This window comes from Schistocerca gregaria, chromosome 1 (genome assembly GCF_023897955.1).
Source record: "Schistocerca gregaria isolate iqSchGreg1 chromosome 1, iqSchGreg1.2, whole genome shotgun sequence".
In the NCBI taxonomy this organism is placed as follows: domain Eukaryota; kingdom Metazoa; phylum Arthropoda; class Insecta; order Orthoptera; family Acrididae; genus Schistocerca; species Schistocerca gregaria.
The window spans coordinates 757630696-757650906 of NC_064920.1; the positions used below are offsets into that span (position 1 = coordinate 757630696).

The 20211-nt window shown below is 41.3% G+C and overlaps 1 protein-coding gene across 1 annotated transcript in view; it reads left to right on the forward strand.

Moving 5' to 3' along the window:
• LOC126272944 (uncharacterized) overlaps window positions 1–20211 on the forward strand; it is a 135339-nt gene that overhangs the window by 95876 nt on the left and 19252 nt on the right. Inside the window, exon 5 of the mRNA XM_049976285.1 lies at window positions 7963–8106. Within this exon, the coding sequence (XP_049832242.1) occupies window positions 7963–8106 (144 nt within the window). The remainder of the gene's footprint in view (window positions 1–7962; window positions 8107–20211) is intronic.

Sequence of the window (20211 nt, forward strand, 5' to 3'; positions counted from 1 at the left end):
GGATGACTGACTGTTGTCCATGGAAGATTTTCATCTGTGATGGCAAAAGACAATGACATGTTGCAGAGTGACCTCATCCAGAGTACAGAGACTGGCTTCCATCCTACAGGTTAATTATAACCGTCTGCAGCTGACATGTGAGAACAGTGTTGGGATACTTACTTTGCAAACTTCACAATCTAGAATATATCACTTCCATTCCATTGGCACAGTTCGCCTGGCCAAAATTACCAGTTAGCAGACATATTTGGTAGTGAATGTTAGTTGCTACATGACCCAGTCACCTTAACGTGACTACCACCTATGTGCAACAGCCACTCACAGACAGCAGGTGGTAACACTAGCAGTGGAGGATATATGGGCTAATGTAGGAGGCATTTCTGAAATGGTTTGGTTTGTAAACTATTTGCATGCTGTTGTGGATAAAGTATACCGTGAGTAGCACTGTCGAACACTGGCTCCGAGATAACTGTGGTGCAACAAGGGCCATAGAATGGTTGAATTATGGCTGCAGAGATGTTCAGCGCCAAATAGACATGCAACTGTTGAGCAACTGAACATCCAAATGAACCAAGAGGCTATGAAAAATTTCTTCTCGATGACGATTCAGTGAGTGTTATTGCGTCATGGACCTCCACAGCATGTGCCTGGTTCATGCTACCATGCTGACTGCTGTTCGCCGGAGACAAAGGCTGGAATTTGCAAGCCAGTACCTCAACTGGTCGTCCACTGATTGATGACAGGTGGACTTCTCAGATGAATCACGTTTTATGCTCCATCAGACAGATAAACCTTGGTGTGTATTGGGCGAAACGACTGAAATCAAACACCCTGCATGCATTATGGTCTAGTGGGTAACCTCGCCATTCTGGAAGGCACAACGGATCAACACAAGTATGCATCTATGCTTGGGGATTATGTCCACCCCTATATGCAGATTGGTTTTCCTTGGCACTATGGCATCTACCTGTAGGACAATGCAATGTGTCACACTTCTTGCGTTGTACATACACGGTGAAAAGGGCGCCAGGATGAGCTAATTGTACTCCCCTGGTCACCAAACTCCCCATATTTAAGCCCAATCGAAAATCTTCGAATGGGGTGTTCTCGCCGTGGATCCTCAACCGAGAAACCTAATGCAGCTGGCCATGACAGTGGAGTCAGCATGGTTCCACATCCTTTACGGTACCTTTCAGAACTTTACTGACTCTCTTGCACACCTCTCAGCAGTCCGCTTTGCGAAAAATGCTTATTCTAGCGTGTGTCAGACGGTTACATTACTGTGACTGACAGTATACTTGCGAATAATCACAGCGAAATAACTAAGGTGATAAGGGCAGAAGACGTATTTTAATTTTGGTAGGGTGCGGAGGGATACAAGTTGTGAATTCATGAACTGTGGTTTTAAACTGTGAAAAATCGCAACTAAAAGTCGCTTCCACCGAAAAGTAGCATAGACCAAAATCACTGATAGCACAGTTCAGTCGATCTATAGTCGCAAAAGTATTTTTCGGTGGGTTTGGTACACCACATAAATGACGTAGTAAACGGTAGGATTACTCGTTGTATTGGTAGTATTGGTAGGAAAAGCAAAATAAATGAATGTGTAAGAGAGAATCTCGTAGCGGACGACTTCTTTTTGTTTTTTGTTTGTTTGTTTTGCACATAATTAGAACTGCGTGTAATCCAATGTTAGTTCATTGAGTATTTTATATCCTTACATAATATAAACTGCGTTTTATAAGTATTAAAAATTATTAAATCACGTAGCTTGTGCACTTTTATGTAACCAAAGTAATTACTTTTCATGTAGGTACAATTTACATGCACAAATATAAAAAATATATCATTATTGTTGTTATTTTTTACTCAATAGAGTCCTTCATCACGAACAAAGGGAAGAATTTCCTGTTATTATTGCTAAATGTGAAGGTTGTTTGTGAGCAACAGAAACATGTTTTATATAAGTTCAAGGAAGTATTGAAGCTATATTTGATGTAGTGTTGTTTGTGATTTTTTTCTATTTCACCTTTTTGTTGAAGAAATTTGTTTTCTAGCGCTATATTATAAATCTATATTGTTTTCCCTATTTTCACTAAAACGTACCTCTCTTTCACGTTACAAATCAACAATTATCATAAAACCTGAGTTAAACATTGCCAATTTTGGTTTTGCTATATGTTGTTGTTGTTGTTGTTGTGGTCTTCAGTCCTGAGGCTGGTTTGATGCAGCTCTCCATGCTACTCTATCCTCTGCAAGCTTCCTCATCTCCCAGTACCTACTGCAACCTACATCCTTCTGAATCTGCTTAGTGTATTCATCTCTTGGTCTCCCTCTACGATTTTTACACTCCACGCTGCCCTCCAGTACTAAGTTGGTGATCCCTCGATGCCTCAGGAAATGTCCTACCAACCGATCCCTTCTTCTGGTCAAGTTGTGCCACAAGCTTCTCTTCTCCCCAATCCTATACAATACTTCCTCATTAGTTATGTGATCTACCCATCTAATCTTCAGCATTCTTCTGTAGCACCACATTTCGAAAGCTTCTATTCTCTTCTTCTCCAAACTATTTATCGTCCATGTTTCACTTCCGAACATGGCTACACTCCATACAGATACTTTCAGAAATGACTTCCTGACACTTAAATCTATATTCGATGTTAACAAATTTCTCTTCTTCAGAAACGCTTTCCTTGCCATTGCCAGTCTACATTTTATATCCTCTCTACTTCGACCATCATCAGTTATTTTGGTCCCCTAATAGCAAAACACCTTTACCACTTTAAGTCGCTCATTTCCTAATCTAATTCCCTCAGCATCACCCGAATTAATTCGACTACATTCCATTATCCTCATTTTGCTTTTGTTGATGTTCATTTTATATCCACCTTTCAAGACACTGTCCATTCCGTTCAACTGCTCTTCCAAGACCTTTGCTGTATCTGACAGAATTACAATGTCATCGGCGAACCTCAACATTTTTATTTCTTCTCCATGGACTTTAATACCTACTCTGAACTTTTCCTTTGATTCCTTTATTACTTACTCAATATACGGATTGAATAACATCGGAGATAGGCTACAACCCTGTCTTACTCCCTTCCCAACAACTGCTTCCCTTTCATACCCCTCGACTCTTATAACTGCCATCTGGTTTCTGTACAAATTGTAAATAGCCCTTCGCTCCCTGTATTTTACCCCGGCCACCTTAAGAATTTGGAAGAGAGCATTCCAGTCAACATTGTCAAAAGCTTTCTCTAAGTCTACAAATGCTACAAACGTAGCTTTGCCTTTCCTTAATCTTTCTTCTAAGGTAAGTCGTAAGGTTAGTATTGCCTCACGTGTTCCAGTATTTCTACGGGATCCAAACTGATCTTCCCCCAGGTCGACTTCTACTAGTTTTTCCATTCGTCTGTAAAGAATTCGTGTTATTATTTTGCAGCTGTGGCTTATTAAACTGATAGTTCGGTAATTTTCACATCTATCAACACCTGCTTTCTTTGGGATTGGAATTATTATATTCTTCTTGAAGTCTGAGGGTATTTCGCCTGTTTCATACATTTTGCTCACCAGATTGTAGAGTTTTGTCAGAACTGGCTCTCCCAAGGCCGTCAGTAGTTCCAATGGAATGTTGTCTACTCCGGGGGCCTTGTTTCGACTGAGGTCTTTCAGTGCTCAGTCAAACTCTTCACGCAGTATCGTATCTCCCATTTCATCTTCATCTACAACTTTTCCTGTAGGCAGTATCTATCTTACCCCTAGTGAGATAAACCTCTACATCCTTACATTTTGCACTTCCTGTCGATCTCATTTTTGAGTTGTTTGTATTCCTTTTTGCCTGCTTCATTTGCTGCAATTTTATATTTTTTTCCTTTCATCCATTAAATTCAATATTTCTTCAGTTACCCAAGGATTTTTACTTGCCCTCGTCTTTTTACCTACTTGATCCTCAACTGCCTTCACTACTTCACCCCTCAAAGTTACCCATTCTTCTTCTACTGTGTTTCTTTCCCCCATTCCTGTTAATTGTTCCGTTGTGCTCTCCCTGAAACTCTGTACAACCTCTGGTTGTGGTCAGAGTCCACATCTGCCCCTGGAAATGTCTTACAATTTAAAACCTGGTTCCTAAATCTCTGTCTTACCATTATATAATCTATCTGATACCTTTTAGTATCTGTAGGGTTCTTCCATGTATACTGCCATCTTTCATGATTCTTAAACCAAGTGTTAGCTATGATTAAGTTGTGCTCTATGTAAAATTCTACCAGGCGGCTTCCTCTTTCATTTCTTAGCCCCAGTCCATATTTACCTACTACGTTTCCTTCTCTCCCTTTTCCTGCTACCGAATTCCAGTCACGCATGACTATTAAATTTTCGTCACCCTTCACTATCTGAATAATTTCTTTTATTTCATCATACGTTTCTTCAATTTCTTCGTCATCTGCAGAGCTAGTTGGCATATAAGCTTGTACTACTGTAGTAGATGTGTTCTTCGTATCTATCTTGGCCACAATAATGCGTCAGTATACTGTTTGTAGTAGCTTACCCGCATTCCTATTTTCCTATTCATTATTAAACCTACTCCTGCATTACCCCTATTTGATTTTGTGTTTATAACCCTGTAGTCACCTGACCAGAAGTCTTGTTCCTCCTGCCACCGAACTTCACTAATTCCCACTATATCTAACTTTAACCTATCCATTTCTCTTTTTAAATTTTCTAACCTACCTGCCCGATTAAGTGATCTGACGTTCCACGCACCGATTCGTAGAACGCCAGTTGTCTTTCTCCTGATACCGACATCCTCTTGAGTAGTGCCCACACGGAGATTCGAATGGGGGACTATTTTACCTCCGGAATATTTTACCCAAGAGGACGCCATCATCATTTAATCATATAGTAAAGCTGCATCCCCTCGGGAAAAATTATGGCCGTAGTTTCCCCTTGCTTTCAGCCGTTCGCAGTACCAGCACAGCAAGGCCGTTTTGATTATTGTTACAAGGCCAGATCAGCTAATCATCCAGACTGTTGCCCTTGCAACTACTGAAAAGGCTGCTGCCCCTCTTCAGGAACCACACGTTTGTCTGGCCTCTCAACAGATACCCCTCCGTTGTGGTTGCACCTACGGTACGGCTATCTCTATCGCTGAGGCACTCAAGCCTCCCCACCAACGGCAAGGTCCATGGTTCATGGGTTACAAATAAACAATTATCATAAAACCTGAGTTAAACATTGCCAATTTCGGTTTTGCTATAAACAAGTTTATTCTTAAGTAACAGACAGGGGATAACTATATAGAGCAAACCCATCCTTTCATACACTGACAGAAGTGAAATCATGACACCAAGAATGAGTTGTGCGACATAAACGAAAGTTGGTAGGCATGTTTCTACATTTGAAAGATGATGTCTATTGATATTTCGTGGAAGTCACATAACAATGTCTCCATTATCAACACCTCACTGAGTTTGTACGAGCTCGTGTAATAGAACTACGAGAAGCTGGATGTTCCTTCTGCGATACTGTAGGAAAATAGCCACTGTACATGACTGCTTGCAGCGGTCGTCACGAGAATGTATGGTCTCAACAAGATCTGGCTCTGGATGGGCACTTGGCAATGCCGAGAGGTAAGTCCATCGTGTTCGGCGTATGGCTCTGGTGCATCGTATTGGCTCTGCAGCAGCAGTCTGAGCAGCTGTTGCACCTCAGTGACAGAACGAACCTTTACAAATCGATTTCTTGGAGGACAGCTCCGAGCCAGGCGCGCTGTAGCGCGTATTCCACTGACCCGAAACCACCGCCATTTGCGACTTCAGTGGTGCCGAGGAAGAGCTCATTGGAGGCCAGGGTGGAGATCTGTCACGTTTCCTGATGAAAACTGGTTCTGCTTCGGTTCCAGTGACAGTCGTGTGCTGGTTAGAACTAAGCCAATTGAAGGCCTACCTGCATGCTAGACACACTGGACATGTACCTGGAGTTATGGACTGGGCTGCAATTTCGTGTGACAGCAGCACCAGTCTCGGAGCTATCCCACCTCACCCTGACTGCAAATGTGTACGTCAGTCTCGTGATTCGACCTGTTGTGCTGCCATTCATTATCAGCACTCCAGTGGGTGTTTTCGAACAAGATAATGCTCGCCTCCATGGGGTTGTTGGAATCCAACATACACTACAGAGTGTCGACGTTTTGCCATGGCCCTCTCGATCACCACATCTTTCTCCAGTCGAGCACATGTGGGACATCATCGGACTCCAGAGTCACCCACCAAGAGCATTAACTGTGGCTGTATTGACCAACCAAATGCAACAGATATGGAACTCCATTCTACGAACTGTCCACCCCCAGTAGCTGAGTAGTCAGCGCAACAGAACCTCAATCCTAAGGACCCGAGATCGATTCCCGGCTGGGTCGGAGATTTTCTCTGCTCAGGGACTGGGTGTTGCGTTGTCCGCATCATCGTCATTTCACCTGGTAAATGGTCTACCGGACGGGAGGCCCTTGTCACACGACATTTACATTTTTATCCCAGAAACTGACATCCAGCACCTGTAAAATACAATGCGTGCACATTTGCATGCTAGCATCCAACATTCTGTCGTTTGCACCGATTATTAATGTACCTGCATTTCACATTTGCAATGGCTTATAGCGCACATACATTAATCTGTGACGTTGCAATGTTAATCACTTACATATGTTACTTAGATGACTGATTCCCGAAATTTCATTCTTCTACATTAGTTATTTTTTGTTGCGATGTTTTTCGTCAGTGACTGATTCCAGACAGTTCTTAGTTTCCGGTTTTTAGGGGAATCAAGGAAGGCACTGATTGTTTATGTTGTAGCGGCACCACAGTTTAAGATAGGGAAGTTCGATTTGGTACAATATTTCTGAGCACACAAGTTACAGACAGGTGTGGGCTGGATTGCAGTAAGTTACGCTGACCAGCGGTTGCGAAGTGGATTGGAGGCCACAGGGGCCATCGAACCGCCGAAAAACGTAAACGCAGCGGTTCGCATGCCGCAAGCTACAGGAAGAAGGGGCCCACTGGCGCAACCGTGGTGTGGGGCATATGTGACTTGGAGCGAAGCGTTAGCGAAAAAGAGCCACGAAGCCGAGTATAAATAGGTGTGGTTTTCTAACGAGATCCATCCAAGTGTGGCAGCTCTCATGGACGGTGGGGCGTGTCACACTACCGGCGACATATGGCAGCAGATGGGGCGACAGCGTCCCAGTACATGGCGGGTCGTCGGTTCGACCCTCTGAGGCCAATGCGGGGTCCGCAGCCAGCCAGGGCGGGCCACTCTTCGGGTCGCTACAGCGGACAGTCGTCTCGGCTCCCGACATACGCCGGAGACTTACAAAGCGAGTGCCGCCGGTTCGGACGCCAGAATGCTCCAGGTCATTGCCACCGCATTCCCAGCTACGCCAGCCAGGGAAGAAGCAGCAGCGCGGCCGGCTACGGCCCCCGGCGAAGCAGTGCGGAGTCAATGGGGACGGTGGCCGCTGAGTCGACTTCTAGTGCAGCCATACTGACATAACTGGAACTCTACAGCTGGCGAACGAGACCGGCACGACACAGCGTTGCAGTGCACAAGCCGCTGGGGGTACTTCCTCAGCAATGCGGGGCCTGTGACGCGGACTGAGCTCAACGAAGCTCTGTAATAGAAAAAATAAATCATTTGAAAAGCTCGGATCAGTTTTAGTATGGAACCTCCTGGCATCCACCCACTACAATGTGAAGAATACGATTGTTATGAGGTAACGCTCGATATGTATGCAATACACCTAATACACACGTAACGCGGGTACGCCCTTAACTGACACAAACTATTAGGAAAGGTACCGTAGTGTAGGGTTACCTACGGTAGGCTACGGTAGTTTTACAACTCTACAGTGGCCTGCCACTTGCACACGCGTCGCCTGTACCGTAATGCAGAGTGGCATGGTGTGTTGCGCAGGACGGCACGTGTTCGCGCCGGCGCTGGGCCTGTGGGACGAGTGCTCCGCCGGCGGCGAGTGGCGCACGTGGGAGCGGGTGTCGGCGCTGTCGGCGGCGCCGTGGCGACGCTACCTGGGCCGCTGGGGGCCGCCGGCCGCGGGCTGCGCGCCGCCGCTGCCGCCGTCGCCCGCCTGCAGGCTGGCGCCGGGGCCGGCCGCGCTGCTCGCCAGGCCGCCAGACCTCGCCGCGCACTGCCCGCCGCCCTGACGCCTGCGGCCGCTGGCTGAGGGCGCTCCACCTAGCACCGCGACTCCAGCCGCAAAGTGTTCCTTGCTCCTCCATTAGACTTCATTGTCATTTTGTTTCATTCCCCTTCTTCATAGTTGGTATTCTTTTCGTGAAAAGCACCAGTGACCAAGGGGAATGTTCCAGAAAACTGGTATGCAGACCTGACGTGCACACTGAGTGTTGCTAATGTAGAAACTGAATACTACTGTTAATTAGGCTGAAACATCCAGTGCAGCAGAAAAGTGTTTAGCACTTAAGAGTTCCTTCAAGGTGACTGATTATATGCTTACAGTCAAACACTTGTTTGTGGCGACTCGCTAAGAAATAAGAAGTAATATTTATTGAGAGTATGTTACAAAACGGACCAAAGTTAACTTTCTTACAGTTTGATGTTTGTTATTTGATGTCCTAAACCTAATATGTACAGTGACATGCATACAGTGATACCTACATAACTTTTCTATCTCTTGGCAGTCTGTCATATTGTCACTATAACTGACTGTAATGTTGCAGACACTCTGTTAATGGTTCTTGTTAACCGTAAATAGCAAAACTGAATCCCGTTACATCAAAAAATGGTTCAAATGGCTCTGAGCACTATGGGACTTAACATCTATGACCATCAGTTCCCTAGAACTTAGAAGTACTTAAACCTAACTAAACTAAGGACATCACACAACACTCAGTCATCACGAGGTAGAGAAAATACCTGACCCCGCCGGGAATCGAACCCGGGAACCCGGGAATAGGAAACGAGAACACTACTGGACGACCACGAGCTGCGGACAATCCTGTTACATCCAAATCCACAAAAAATAAACTCAAAATATATCTGTTTAAAAAGAAAAGATAGATAAAAATTCGCTGAACGACTTCCTAAGAGTCAACCACCAGGTCTTTCAATCTATGTAAGTGTAGACCAGACGTAGTTTAAATTCAAGTAGTCTCGACGACATTTGAGAGATATATCCCACATAAATTAATAAGAGTTGGTACTCAGCTCATGGTCTTGCGGTTAATAAGAGTTGGTGCTCAGCTCGTGGTCTTGCGGTAGCGTTCTCGCTTTTCGAGCTCGCGGCCCCGGGTTCAATTCCCAGCGGGGTCAGGAAATTACCCTGTCTCGTGATGACTGGGCGTTGTTGCGTTGTCTTCATTATCATCATTCATCCCCATTATGATCGGAGGAAGGCAACGGCCAACCACCTCCACCAGGACCTTGCCTAGTACGGCGGTGCGGGTTTCTCGCATCGTCCCCTACGCTCCTCGCAGTATGGGACCTCTTCACCATCACTCATCCTCCATGGTAACCGGTCAGAGCACTGTTGCAGAAGCATGCCAGGTTTAAGAGAACTTAAGATCTCCAAACCTGGTGTTCTTTTACTGTAGTTCGAAACTTAGCACGGACTCGAAAGCGAGACGCTTTTAATAATTTCCACAACGAGACTCTTTCTTCAAATTTGATAGAAAATTCAAAGTGGTTCTGGTCGTATGTTAAGTACACCAGTGACAAGACGCAGTCAATACCTTAACTGTGCGTTTGCAAAGATAAAGTAACTGATGAAAATGCCACCAAACCAAAGTAAATAAACACGATTTTCCGAAATTCCTTCACCATAGAAGGTGAAATAAATATTCCAAAATTCGAATGAAGAACGCGTGTCAACATGAGTAATGAAGAATTAGATATCCTCGGTGTAGAGAAGTAGCTTAAACCCTCTCATAAAGGGAAGGCTTCCGGTCCAGATAGTATACCAATTAGGTTCCTCTTAAGAGTACGCTGATCCCATAGCAACGTATTTAGCATTCCTATACAACCGCTCGCTCGGCGAAAGATCCTTACCTAAAAGTAGCAAATTGCGCAGGTCACTTAAGAAACGAAATAGGAGTAACCTGCTGAATTACAAGCACATATCACTAACGTCGATATTTAGTAGGATTTTGGAACACATACTGCCTTTAAACATTACAAATTATCTCGAGGATAACGATTTATTGACAAACAGCCAACATAGATTTTAAAAAAATAATTTTGTCAAATATAGCTGTGTTGCGTCTCAAATGTTAAGTATCGTCTGGGACTGAGTGACAGTAGTTAGCTAGGAGGGAATAAGCCGTTTGGCCTAAGGCCCAAGTCTTGGACAGTAGTCAAAAAACATATTTCCCATTATAATTTCGCAGAATACGACCAGTCTTGTTGGAAATGCTTCCAATGCAAAGAAAAAGGACCAAAGACTTTGCTTCCACTCCGTTATCACCACCACTCACACATTACATGGTTGGTATAGCACAAGAGGCAACTCATTTGTCTTTCACTGTGAAACGTCCCCGTAGAAAAATTAATGAATTACTGTGCTGATAAACCTCTTACGTTATTTGCCTTTCATACAGCTGAACAAAACTGAACGTTCTCAGACATTACTCTCTTTACTTATTCTGATCAACACTAAACTGACACACAATATTTTTTGTGCAACGCAATCTGACTTTAAATAATACAAAAGAATGGCCCTGACTAACATTAACCTATACCTTTCACAAATCACTTACCTCACCAAAATCTTCGCTACTCGAACTACTGCAATACAGAGAGCACCACTACTGCCAGATAAATAAAAGATTCAAACTACTGAAGACACTAACTACTGATAGGCATAGTTAGCAAATGAAAGATTTTGATAGAGAACAAACAATGTATTTACCTTAATAGTGTTCAAAAGCCATAATATATATAGCAGTTCATGACATCCAGTCTTACAAATGCACTGTCTCTCATGGACACACGTCCAGATCATCTGCTCTCAGAATTCTGCCATCTCTCTCCCCACATCCACCACTGCTGGCGGCTCACCTCCAACTGCGCAACGCTATGCGCTGTTAACAGCCAACTGCCCAACACTACAATAGCCAACAACAATGCAAACCATCCACAGACTGCATGCACCACAGCCAGTGATTTTCATACAGAGCATTACGTGGCGGAGGCGTTATCAATATAAGAACCTAAACAGCCTACTTACATAGCCCCCATGCTTCCCACAAAAAATTTTACAAATTGTTTTGGGCAGTAGCCAATACAGATTTGAAAAAAAATTTCATAATTACAATAACACAGAAATGCACACACTTATTGATACAATGTTGGACAAAAGCTAAAATTATCTCACAGTCCATAAAGACAGTCCTGATCATACATCACCGTAAAATTGCAGTGTTTCTTTTTCTCAAAGTCTGAGCAGTAAAAGAGAATGCACATGGAAGTAGTGAATTTCCATGCAGTCTTGAAGAAGTAGTGTTGTTCTTCCAATGGAAAGACAGTGCTGACTCTTGACATGCACACAGGTAATGGGCCACAACAGAACAAACCCACCACGTAGTCAGTCGAAGTTTTGAAGAATGTTGGTAGGTGGTCATCAAAGAGCAGACCCACTGTAGTTCTGGTAGAGATTATGGTATTGATGGGCCACCAGAGGTGCAGACCCACTGCAGTCCTTGTAGAGTTAATGGTATTGGTGGGCCATCAAAGATGCAGACCCACTCTATCCTTGTAGAGACGGCCAGCAGCCATCTGTTGCAACTGTGCAGGTGCACAATCACCATTGAAGAGTCTTGCGGACAATATAGCAAGTCCGTAAATCACCACTTGTGCACTCACAAAGTTTTTTGAATTGTCCTTAGAACCTGCAATGCTCTTAACCAGACCCTTGCTGAATTATCAACACATGTGCAAACACTAATAGTCCTCTTTTTTTCACATATTGTGAATATACTATGACCAACAGAAATGTGTGCAGTGAAATGTATGTTTACAAGTTACTTAATTTGATGAACTGGTGTCCATTACAATTTTATCACATGAGAATACAATTACAGAGATACAGAAAACATCATGAAAACATAATAATACACATAAGATTTGTAGTAATACAGGCTCTACAAAAGAATAGAAATAGACATATACACCAGAGATACAGGAATTATGACATAAGTAAATATATAAAATAATGAGAATAGTTTTCGAAACATTAATTTCACGCATGAGCATGAAAACAGAACAGAATAAATAATGTCTAAACAGCTTTACAAAGAAAATAACATATTATAAATGCAAATTATATTTGAGGATAACAGTATTCCTCATCATAGTGAATGTAGCTTAGTACTAGAAAACTTCTACCATATAAATCTCATTAACTAAACACATAAAGACAGGAAAAACACAAATACACAAGAGTACACAAACACATAGCAGAATAACACAAGAGGAAAGGGCAGGGTTTGTTTTCAGTGTAACATTTGGTACTGCAGTCCAACCCAAAACTTGGACTGTAATGTTGTCCTTCCAATGGACAGACAGTGTGTTCACATTTTTCTTACCTCATTATTTATTTTCCATTATCTTACCTCATCATTTATTTCCGAGAAAGCCCTACCTAAACCTGTTGCCCTAAACCCTACTTCTTTGTTCATATCCTCTTTCAAAATACTTTTTTGGCCAAGCCATTTTCTTATAGCTTCTCAATGCATTTCTTCCAATTCATCACAACTCGTTCTCTTATATAGCCTACCCCATCTTAAGCTAACTTAAATCTACTGAGCTCAGATGCTAAACTAAGGGACGAGGCAATGCAGCAGCACAAAACAATAACACAAACAGCAATGACAAAAAATTCAAATTGGCAAAGCAAGCAGCAATATATAAAAGTTAGCAAAGCAAATGCAGCATTATCACTAATATGAGCCAATGTGCAGCAAAAAGAAAAATAAATCAGTAGTAAAACTGGCTTAACAGAGTAATACAAAGTGAAACTCAGTAGTTCTATGCCTGGCAAACAGCAGCAGAAAATGCAATAACTTATATCTAAACAAGACAAAGCTCAAGCAGAAAAAATAGTACACTAAAGACAACAATGCATATAAAGGAAATGTCTATTCACATCTTAATATCTGTGTCATTAAAGTGGTGCACCACAAGAAGTTATTCTACCAAAAAAATTACCAAGTAGTTGAAAAGAAAATTCTGTATGCAGTAACTGCTATTAATCCCTTCTTATTGTTCTTTACTTTCCAGGTGCTCCTTTTTCGAAGAATGTGGACCATAAAATTATTATTTAATAGATCTGTTGGCAGAAAGTGTTCACATTAGCAAATGCACTTAATTTTATTTTATAAAACCAATGCTGCAACACAGCTGGAAACCAGATATTAAACAAAATGAGCAATCTCTCAACTAGAAAGACAATAAATGTAAAATGTTTCTCATCATTTCATTAGGCATTTTACTAATTATCATAAATTAAGAGCTCCACAGTGTAATCATATGTTTTCAAGTTTGAGCGTGTCGTATTTGCGATGCTTTAGACAAAGAAATGTCAATAGCGAGGATAATGGGCTCTTTTTTTCTCCACTTATTGGCTTTCTTTTGTCAGACGACTATCTCTCAGCTGGGCGCCCAAAACGCATTACGTCAAGGTGACCTACCTTCCTTACCGAAATATTTACGACATCAGTTTCCGCTACAGTGCCAGTCTCATATAAAAATTTCACAGGTCGAGAATTTGCGTTACAAATGTGTAGAAACAAAATCCTGTAAATAAAACAATGTCCAAAAAATTTTCGTCGGCATTGTGGTACATTCACGCATTTACACACATTTCATAACTCTTAAAGTACGATTCTTGGTTTCCAACAACCTTTTTCACAAACCAGAGTCCATAACCACTACTCATTATTCCTTACCTTATTACACATATACATATTCGTCGACACTTCTTCAATATTTCATCATAACAGACACGTAGCAAAATCAAATTCCTCATATAGCATCAGCTTATTGATCATAAACATACCTCAGCAGCATAATACACATCGTCAACGTAATAATAACATCATAACACCTCAGTCAAATCTCAAAATCGTTGTAGCTTCCTCCAATAATTTCAAAACCTAAAAAAAATTCTCTGCTCATTTCAATAGTGTCATCTACCTAAAACGTACTTTAAAAATCACGATCACATACCAAATACGACATTTAAAGCTCTCATACTATCACAATAGTTCCAAAAAATATATGAACAGTTCACAAAGTACATAAAAAATACAATTTCATAAGTATGAAGTTATTCAACTGTGTAATTGCGTAAACATCTGTCACTGACGTAGTAAAAAAATGTTTGTTTCTCTGTTAAATAACCAGGTAGCTGTGTAATTCTGTGTTGGAGAAATATGGCACCGATGTGTAAAGTTGTATAAGCAAATACCCTACTAGCTAGACCCCTTGGGGCTTGACAAACACATGTTACACAAAGTAAGCGTGTACCCCCTAAGGATTAATGTAATTATACCCTCAGGTGTTACAGATTACAGCAATGGAATGAAATCTATCATGGAAAAACTTTCTTTGTACTTCAAAAATCTTTAAAAATAATTGTTTTAAGTACAAGATTAATCACTGAAATGCGTGTCCTGTAGTGCTAAATTGTGCGTCATGTTGTAACATAATCTCTGTCATTACTTAAGAGTAAAAAATGAGCCAAGTGTCCTAATTATCGTCGTCCGTAAGTAAAGTTCTGTGAAAGTCAATGTACTAACCTCGTAATAAACAAAAGCGAAATGCTATGCGTATAGATATTGTAGTTATTACGTACAGTACCGTGATCAAGAAAGTACTACACTGTAACGTATTGTTGTGCTACAAAAAAGGCTGTCTTATTGTAGCTATACCACAAAGTTACTAATAAAACATGTTTTACTTTCCAGAAGAATTCAGAAAACTGTGTAGATATAAAGTAGATACAGTACAAAAGCAACAATGTAAATTGTGTCACACATTAGTAGCGTCGTGATATAACCGTGTAGCTGTCAAAGGATCCAAATACTAAGTTACCTTTAATCTCACAGAAAGTACTTCAAATAAAGTATGTCTTTTCAAGTAAACCAAAATGTTGCATTAAAATCTCATTAGTAGTGTATGTTCTAAGAATGTTAGCCTTATAGTCGGTACGTGATCGTGCAACTAACAAGCAAGAATGTACAAATAACAACACTGTGTCGTCTGTTCGCTATAACAATGTATTCGTAATTTCTGTTTAAATAAGTTCTCTTGGTTCTTGACGACATTTAACTTGAAACATTGTTGCATGTTAATACTTTTAAGTCTGGCAAAGCATACTAGTAACGTGAAGTGAAAAATTTTGTAGCCAAGACTAAGTTAAAAAGCAAATTATCTCTCAATAAACGGTTTTACATGTGAAATGTGGTGCAATCCTTTACTCTTTCTGGTGCACAGAGTTTCAACTTCGAAGTAATTATCATGTTGTATACGTCGGTAAGGAATGCTAAAATTTTCCTCAAGGTTAGCGTCTATGTTATTTTTCGCTGAGCCATCCGGCGCACGCGGCTGCCTGCGGTGCGAGTAATTATCTGTCTCTTTGTTGGCGCACGTCGTTATTGGGATTAGGAGACCTAACTTCTACAAATTCACCTTGTCGAGAGGGCTCTGACCTGTAGGAATCCCACCAGTTCTGATGCAATTCAGGTCTGTCGTTACGATCATATCGTCTGTCGTCATGTCGGTAGATTCCATAGTTTCTTTCTTGTCGGTCACGTGGTGGAGAATTTCTCCCTGAATCGTAACTGCGCTCTGGACCGTTGCGTCTGAAGTTATTCTGTCTCCCTTGATAATAATTATCTTGGTTCCCATATTGTCTGTTTCTCTGATTGTCTCTGTGATAGTCATTACCACGGAGAGGTGATCTTTCCCTGTAATTATTACTACTTTGCCAACGGTTGTCATACGGGTGGTGTCTGTTTAGGTCACGATTTGTGTTGTAAGAATAGCCTTGTCGTGTATTATTTCTGTCATCGCGGAATTGTGACGGATGTGACCTGTAATTGTTGTGCTCCTGTTTTCGCGTTCCGCGATTGTCAGTGTCAATTTCCAATTCTTGTAACAGTCCCTGAAAAGCTTCAATGTTGTCTTTGCAACGTCCTGCCAAAATAATACGTCGTAAATGTTCAGGCAATTTGATTAAGCAAATGCGGATGAGTTCTGAGGGGCTGAAGGGTTTCACAGGTACTGATTCTTGTGCAACAAGTCTTCAAAATATTTCACAAGACTGGAAAATTCAAATTGTTCGAAATGTTTCATCATTATGATGCTATGCTTTACTCGGTCTTGTGTGGCTTGAGACCAATATGCTGAGAGGAAGGCATGGTAAAATTCCCCTACACTGTGACAATCGTGAATGACCGATCGCATTCTTTCAGCTGGTTCATTCTCTAAGTAGCCACACATAAATTCTAAAATGTGCTCTGATGACCAGTTGGGAGGAAAACAATTAGAGAATTGATGGAGCCACGCTTGTGGATGAATGTCGTTGCCAGAATTCTTAAATGTTTTGAATTTACATATAGTAATGAACAGCTTATAGTCAAAATCACCGTGTCGGCGAGTCGCATATCGGTCATTGTTACGTCGTGTCAGCGGTTCCATCTCAAAATTCGGTGACCTTGCGAATTTCTTTCATAATTTCCGAAATTCCCTGTGTTATTATTTTGCGGCTTTTACGTATTTGTAAGTCCCTCTTCCCGTGTTGGAGCGCGAGTGTCCTCTGAAAGTGTAATTTTTGTATTACTTGTGCCAAATGATCTTGTACTTCCCGGATTTCGCTTTTGCGTTGCGTATTTATTTTGATTCTGATTTTGTTTGAATTTCTTAATTTGTGCATACTCTTCTGTGTCATTGATGGCTACAGGTCTTGTGTCATTCAGATCATCATCTACCTTTGTAGATAAGTTAGTGAACTGATCCGAAAGTTCGGCTACTTTCTCCGAAAGCGTACTTATTTCCTCTTCCCGTGTTGGAGCGCGAGTGTCCTCTGAAATATGTAATTTTTGTATTACCTGCGTCAACTGATCTTGTACTTCCCGCATTTCTCTTTTGTACTGTGTGTTGATTTGATTTGATTTTGATTCTGTTTGAATTTTCTAATTGTTCATACTCTTCAGTGTCAGTGAAGGCTACAGGTTTTGTGTCATTCAGATCATCATCTACCTTTGTAGATAAGTTAGTGAACTGATCTGAAAGTTCGGCTACTTTATCCGATAGTGAAATTATTTCCTCTGTGTGTTTTTCTGAACCAAGTTTCAGAGTGTCCATTTGTGTTGAAATCGTATCTACTGTGTCCTTTAAGTTTTCCTGAATTTTTGCAAGTTGCGTATCCGAATTGGTAGATGCAACTCAGTCAGTTTTAGCTCGCAAGGTGTCGTGATTTTCATGAACAATAGTTTGCAGTTCTTTTATGGCTGCTTCGTGATTTTGTAATGTATTTTCATGCCGCGAAAAAATAGGTTGGAAATGCTCACAAATTTGTGTTTTTACGTCATTACAGACTTTTTGACATTTCGATTCGATTTTATGTAACCTAGCAGTTAAATCTTCACGTGTTTGTTCAAGCGTGTTGTGAAGATTTTGTTCCATTGCGTCTAACCGTTGTTGTGTTTGTCTCTGGTGTTGTTTCATTGTGTCTAACTTTTGAAGATTCTGTTCCATTGTGTCTAACTTCTGAAGCTTTTGTCCCATTTGTTGCATTAATTGTAATAACAATGCACTGGTGTCTGAAACATGTTCCTCAGTGCTATTCGACACTACATTTGAACCGGCAATATTCGCATTTTGAAAAGCAAAAAATGTGTCTTAACTTATTTGAGAAATCGGCGAGGACGCAAAACCTGAATCTACAGTATCTGCAAGATTGCGTCCTGTCATTTCGGAACCCTGAGGCGAGCTGTTGTCGACCGATCGATCGATAATGCTTTCCTGTTCACTATTTGTTTCACTGTATACGCTATTATTTGCCGTCCGCTCCATTTCCCTATGCACAATTACCAAATTACTACCTTGAATGTCTGTTAATTCTCTACACAGTGGTGCCGATAAGCTACGCTCGTGGTCACTATTATTTCTTATTTTACTTTGGAGCCTAGTGTTACGTTTTTCACACGCCATTATTGTCACAATATTTCACACGATAACACAGAAAAGCACAATTTGAAGAGCAAAATAAGAAAACACATTAACATAGCACTGAAAATAATATCTACTTAATTGCAAGTGCAGCTGCGAAATACTTGGTGCAAATCTACATGCATGCCACAACTGTTTTACTGTACAACAATGAAAAACTACAACTACAAAGGAAATTCTCTCTATCATTACGTGCTAGCAATAAACAATAGCTACACTAATTACACAAACTACAAGAAAAGAATCCAGTGAGGTACCCTCGGCTAAGGGTCGACATATGAAACGTCCACTTACAAAAATTAATGAATTACTGTGCTGATAAACCTCTTACGTTATTTGCTTTTCAAACAGCTGAGCAAAACTGAACGTTCTCAGACATTACTCTCTTTACTTATTCTGATCAACACTAAACTGACACACAATACTTTTAGCGCACCGCAATCTGACTTTTAATAATCCCTACAAAAGAATGGCCCTGACTAACATCAACCTATACCTTTCACAAATCACTTACCTCACCAAAATCTTCGCTACTCGAACTACTGCAATACAGCGAGCGCCACTACTGCCAGCTAAATAAAAGATTCAAACTACTGAAGACACTAACTGCTGATAGGCATAGTTAGCAAATGAAAGATTTTGATAAGAGAACAAACGATGTATTTACCTTAATAGTGTTCAAAAGTCAGTTCATGACATCCAATCTTACAAATGTACTGTTTCTGATGGACACACGTCCAGATCACCCGCTCTCAAAATTCTGCCATCTCTCTCCCCACATCCACCACTGCTGGCGGCTCACCTCCAACTGCGCAACGCTACGCGCTGTTAATAGCCAACTGCCCAACACTACAATAGCCAACAACAATGCAAACCAACCACAGACTGCACGCAGCACAGCCAGTGATTTTCATACAGGGCGCTACGTGGCGGAGGCGTTACCAATATAAGAACCTAAACAGCCTACTTACATACACCGTAACCGTTCTGACAAAAGGTAACTTCGAGATGGGTTAACTCAGTTGTCAAATTTTCAAGACCAGAGATGACAGTAATCAGTGTGAGGTGCCTTCCTACAATGGCATGTCCCAGCATACCATCCACTTTCCTCCTGACCTACACATAAAGGTAGGGAAGGCAGCCATCCTGTTTCACGTCCACGATGAAACGGTTATTCTGATGGATTAAATTCGGATGTTCTACAAAGCCGTTTAAATTGTTATTCACGTGGGGCCAAACAACAAAAATATCTTCTACGTATCTGAAAAGAAACACATTGCGACAAGCCATTTATAAGAAGCCAGCTAACAATGATTTGCATTCATAGTCTGATAGCTGTAACTATACGGCTCAGCATTAAAGGGTACTTCGTAGGGCCCCCGTGAAGGCTATTTTTCCGAGTTGTCTCATCTGAAAGCAAACTTTCATCAGAATGGTTATAGCGAAATACAAATCAGACATATGTTGCACTTTCAACCATTCAGTAATTAGTGAGTGATGATAATGATGAGATGGCGTCAAAGTTTATGGCCTTCTTCATTACACAGGATTGGTCATATTCTGCAGAAATGTGATGTGAAATTGTGTTTTCGGCCACAATGTAAGATTAGTACCCTTTTAGCACCTGTGAACGATTATCTTGATTCGCGTAAGGTGAGTTTCCATTACATTGTCCCCTACAGACTACAGTCACACACTCTAAAATTAGTAATGCTATGCATTACTTTGTTCCTGTGAAGGCACTGACTATACATGCGAACAATGAGCTGCCCTCCGCGAATTTAGAGATAACGTACTGTTTGTCAAAAGCCCCGTCCACAGAAGCCTAAATGAGATTAGCCAAGAACTTTCCAGAGGAAGTTCTACAGACCATATGACGTTCGTTGGAATGTGAAGTGTGACACCTTGTGATCTGACATAGGGCTTTTCTGAAATCATGGGGAGAAGCTTATAATG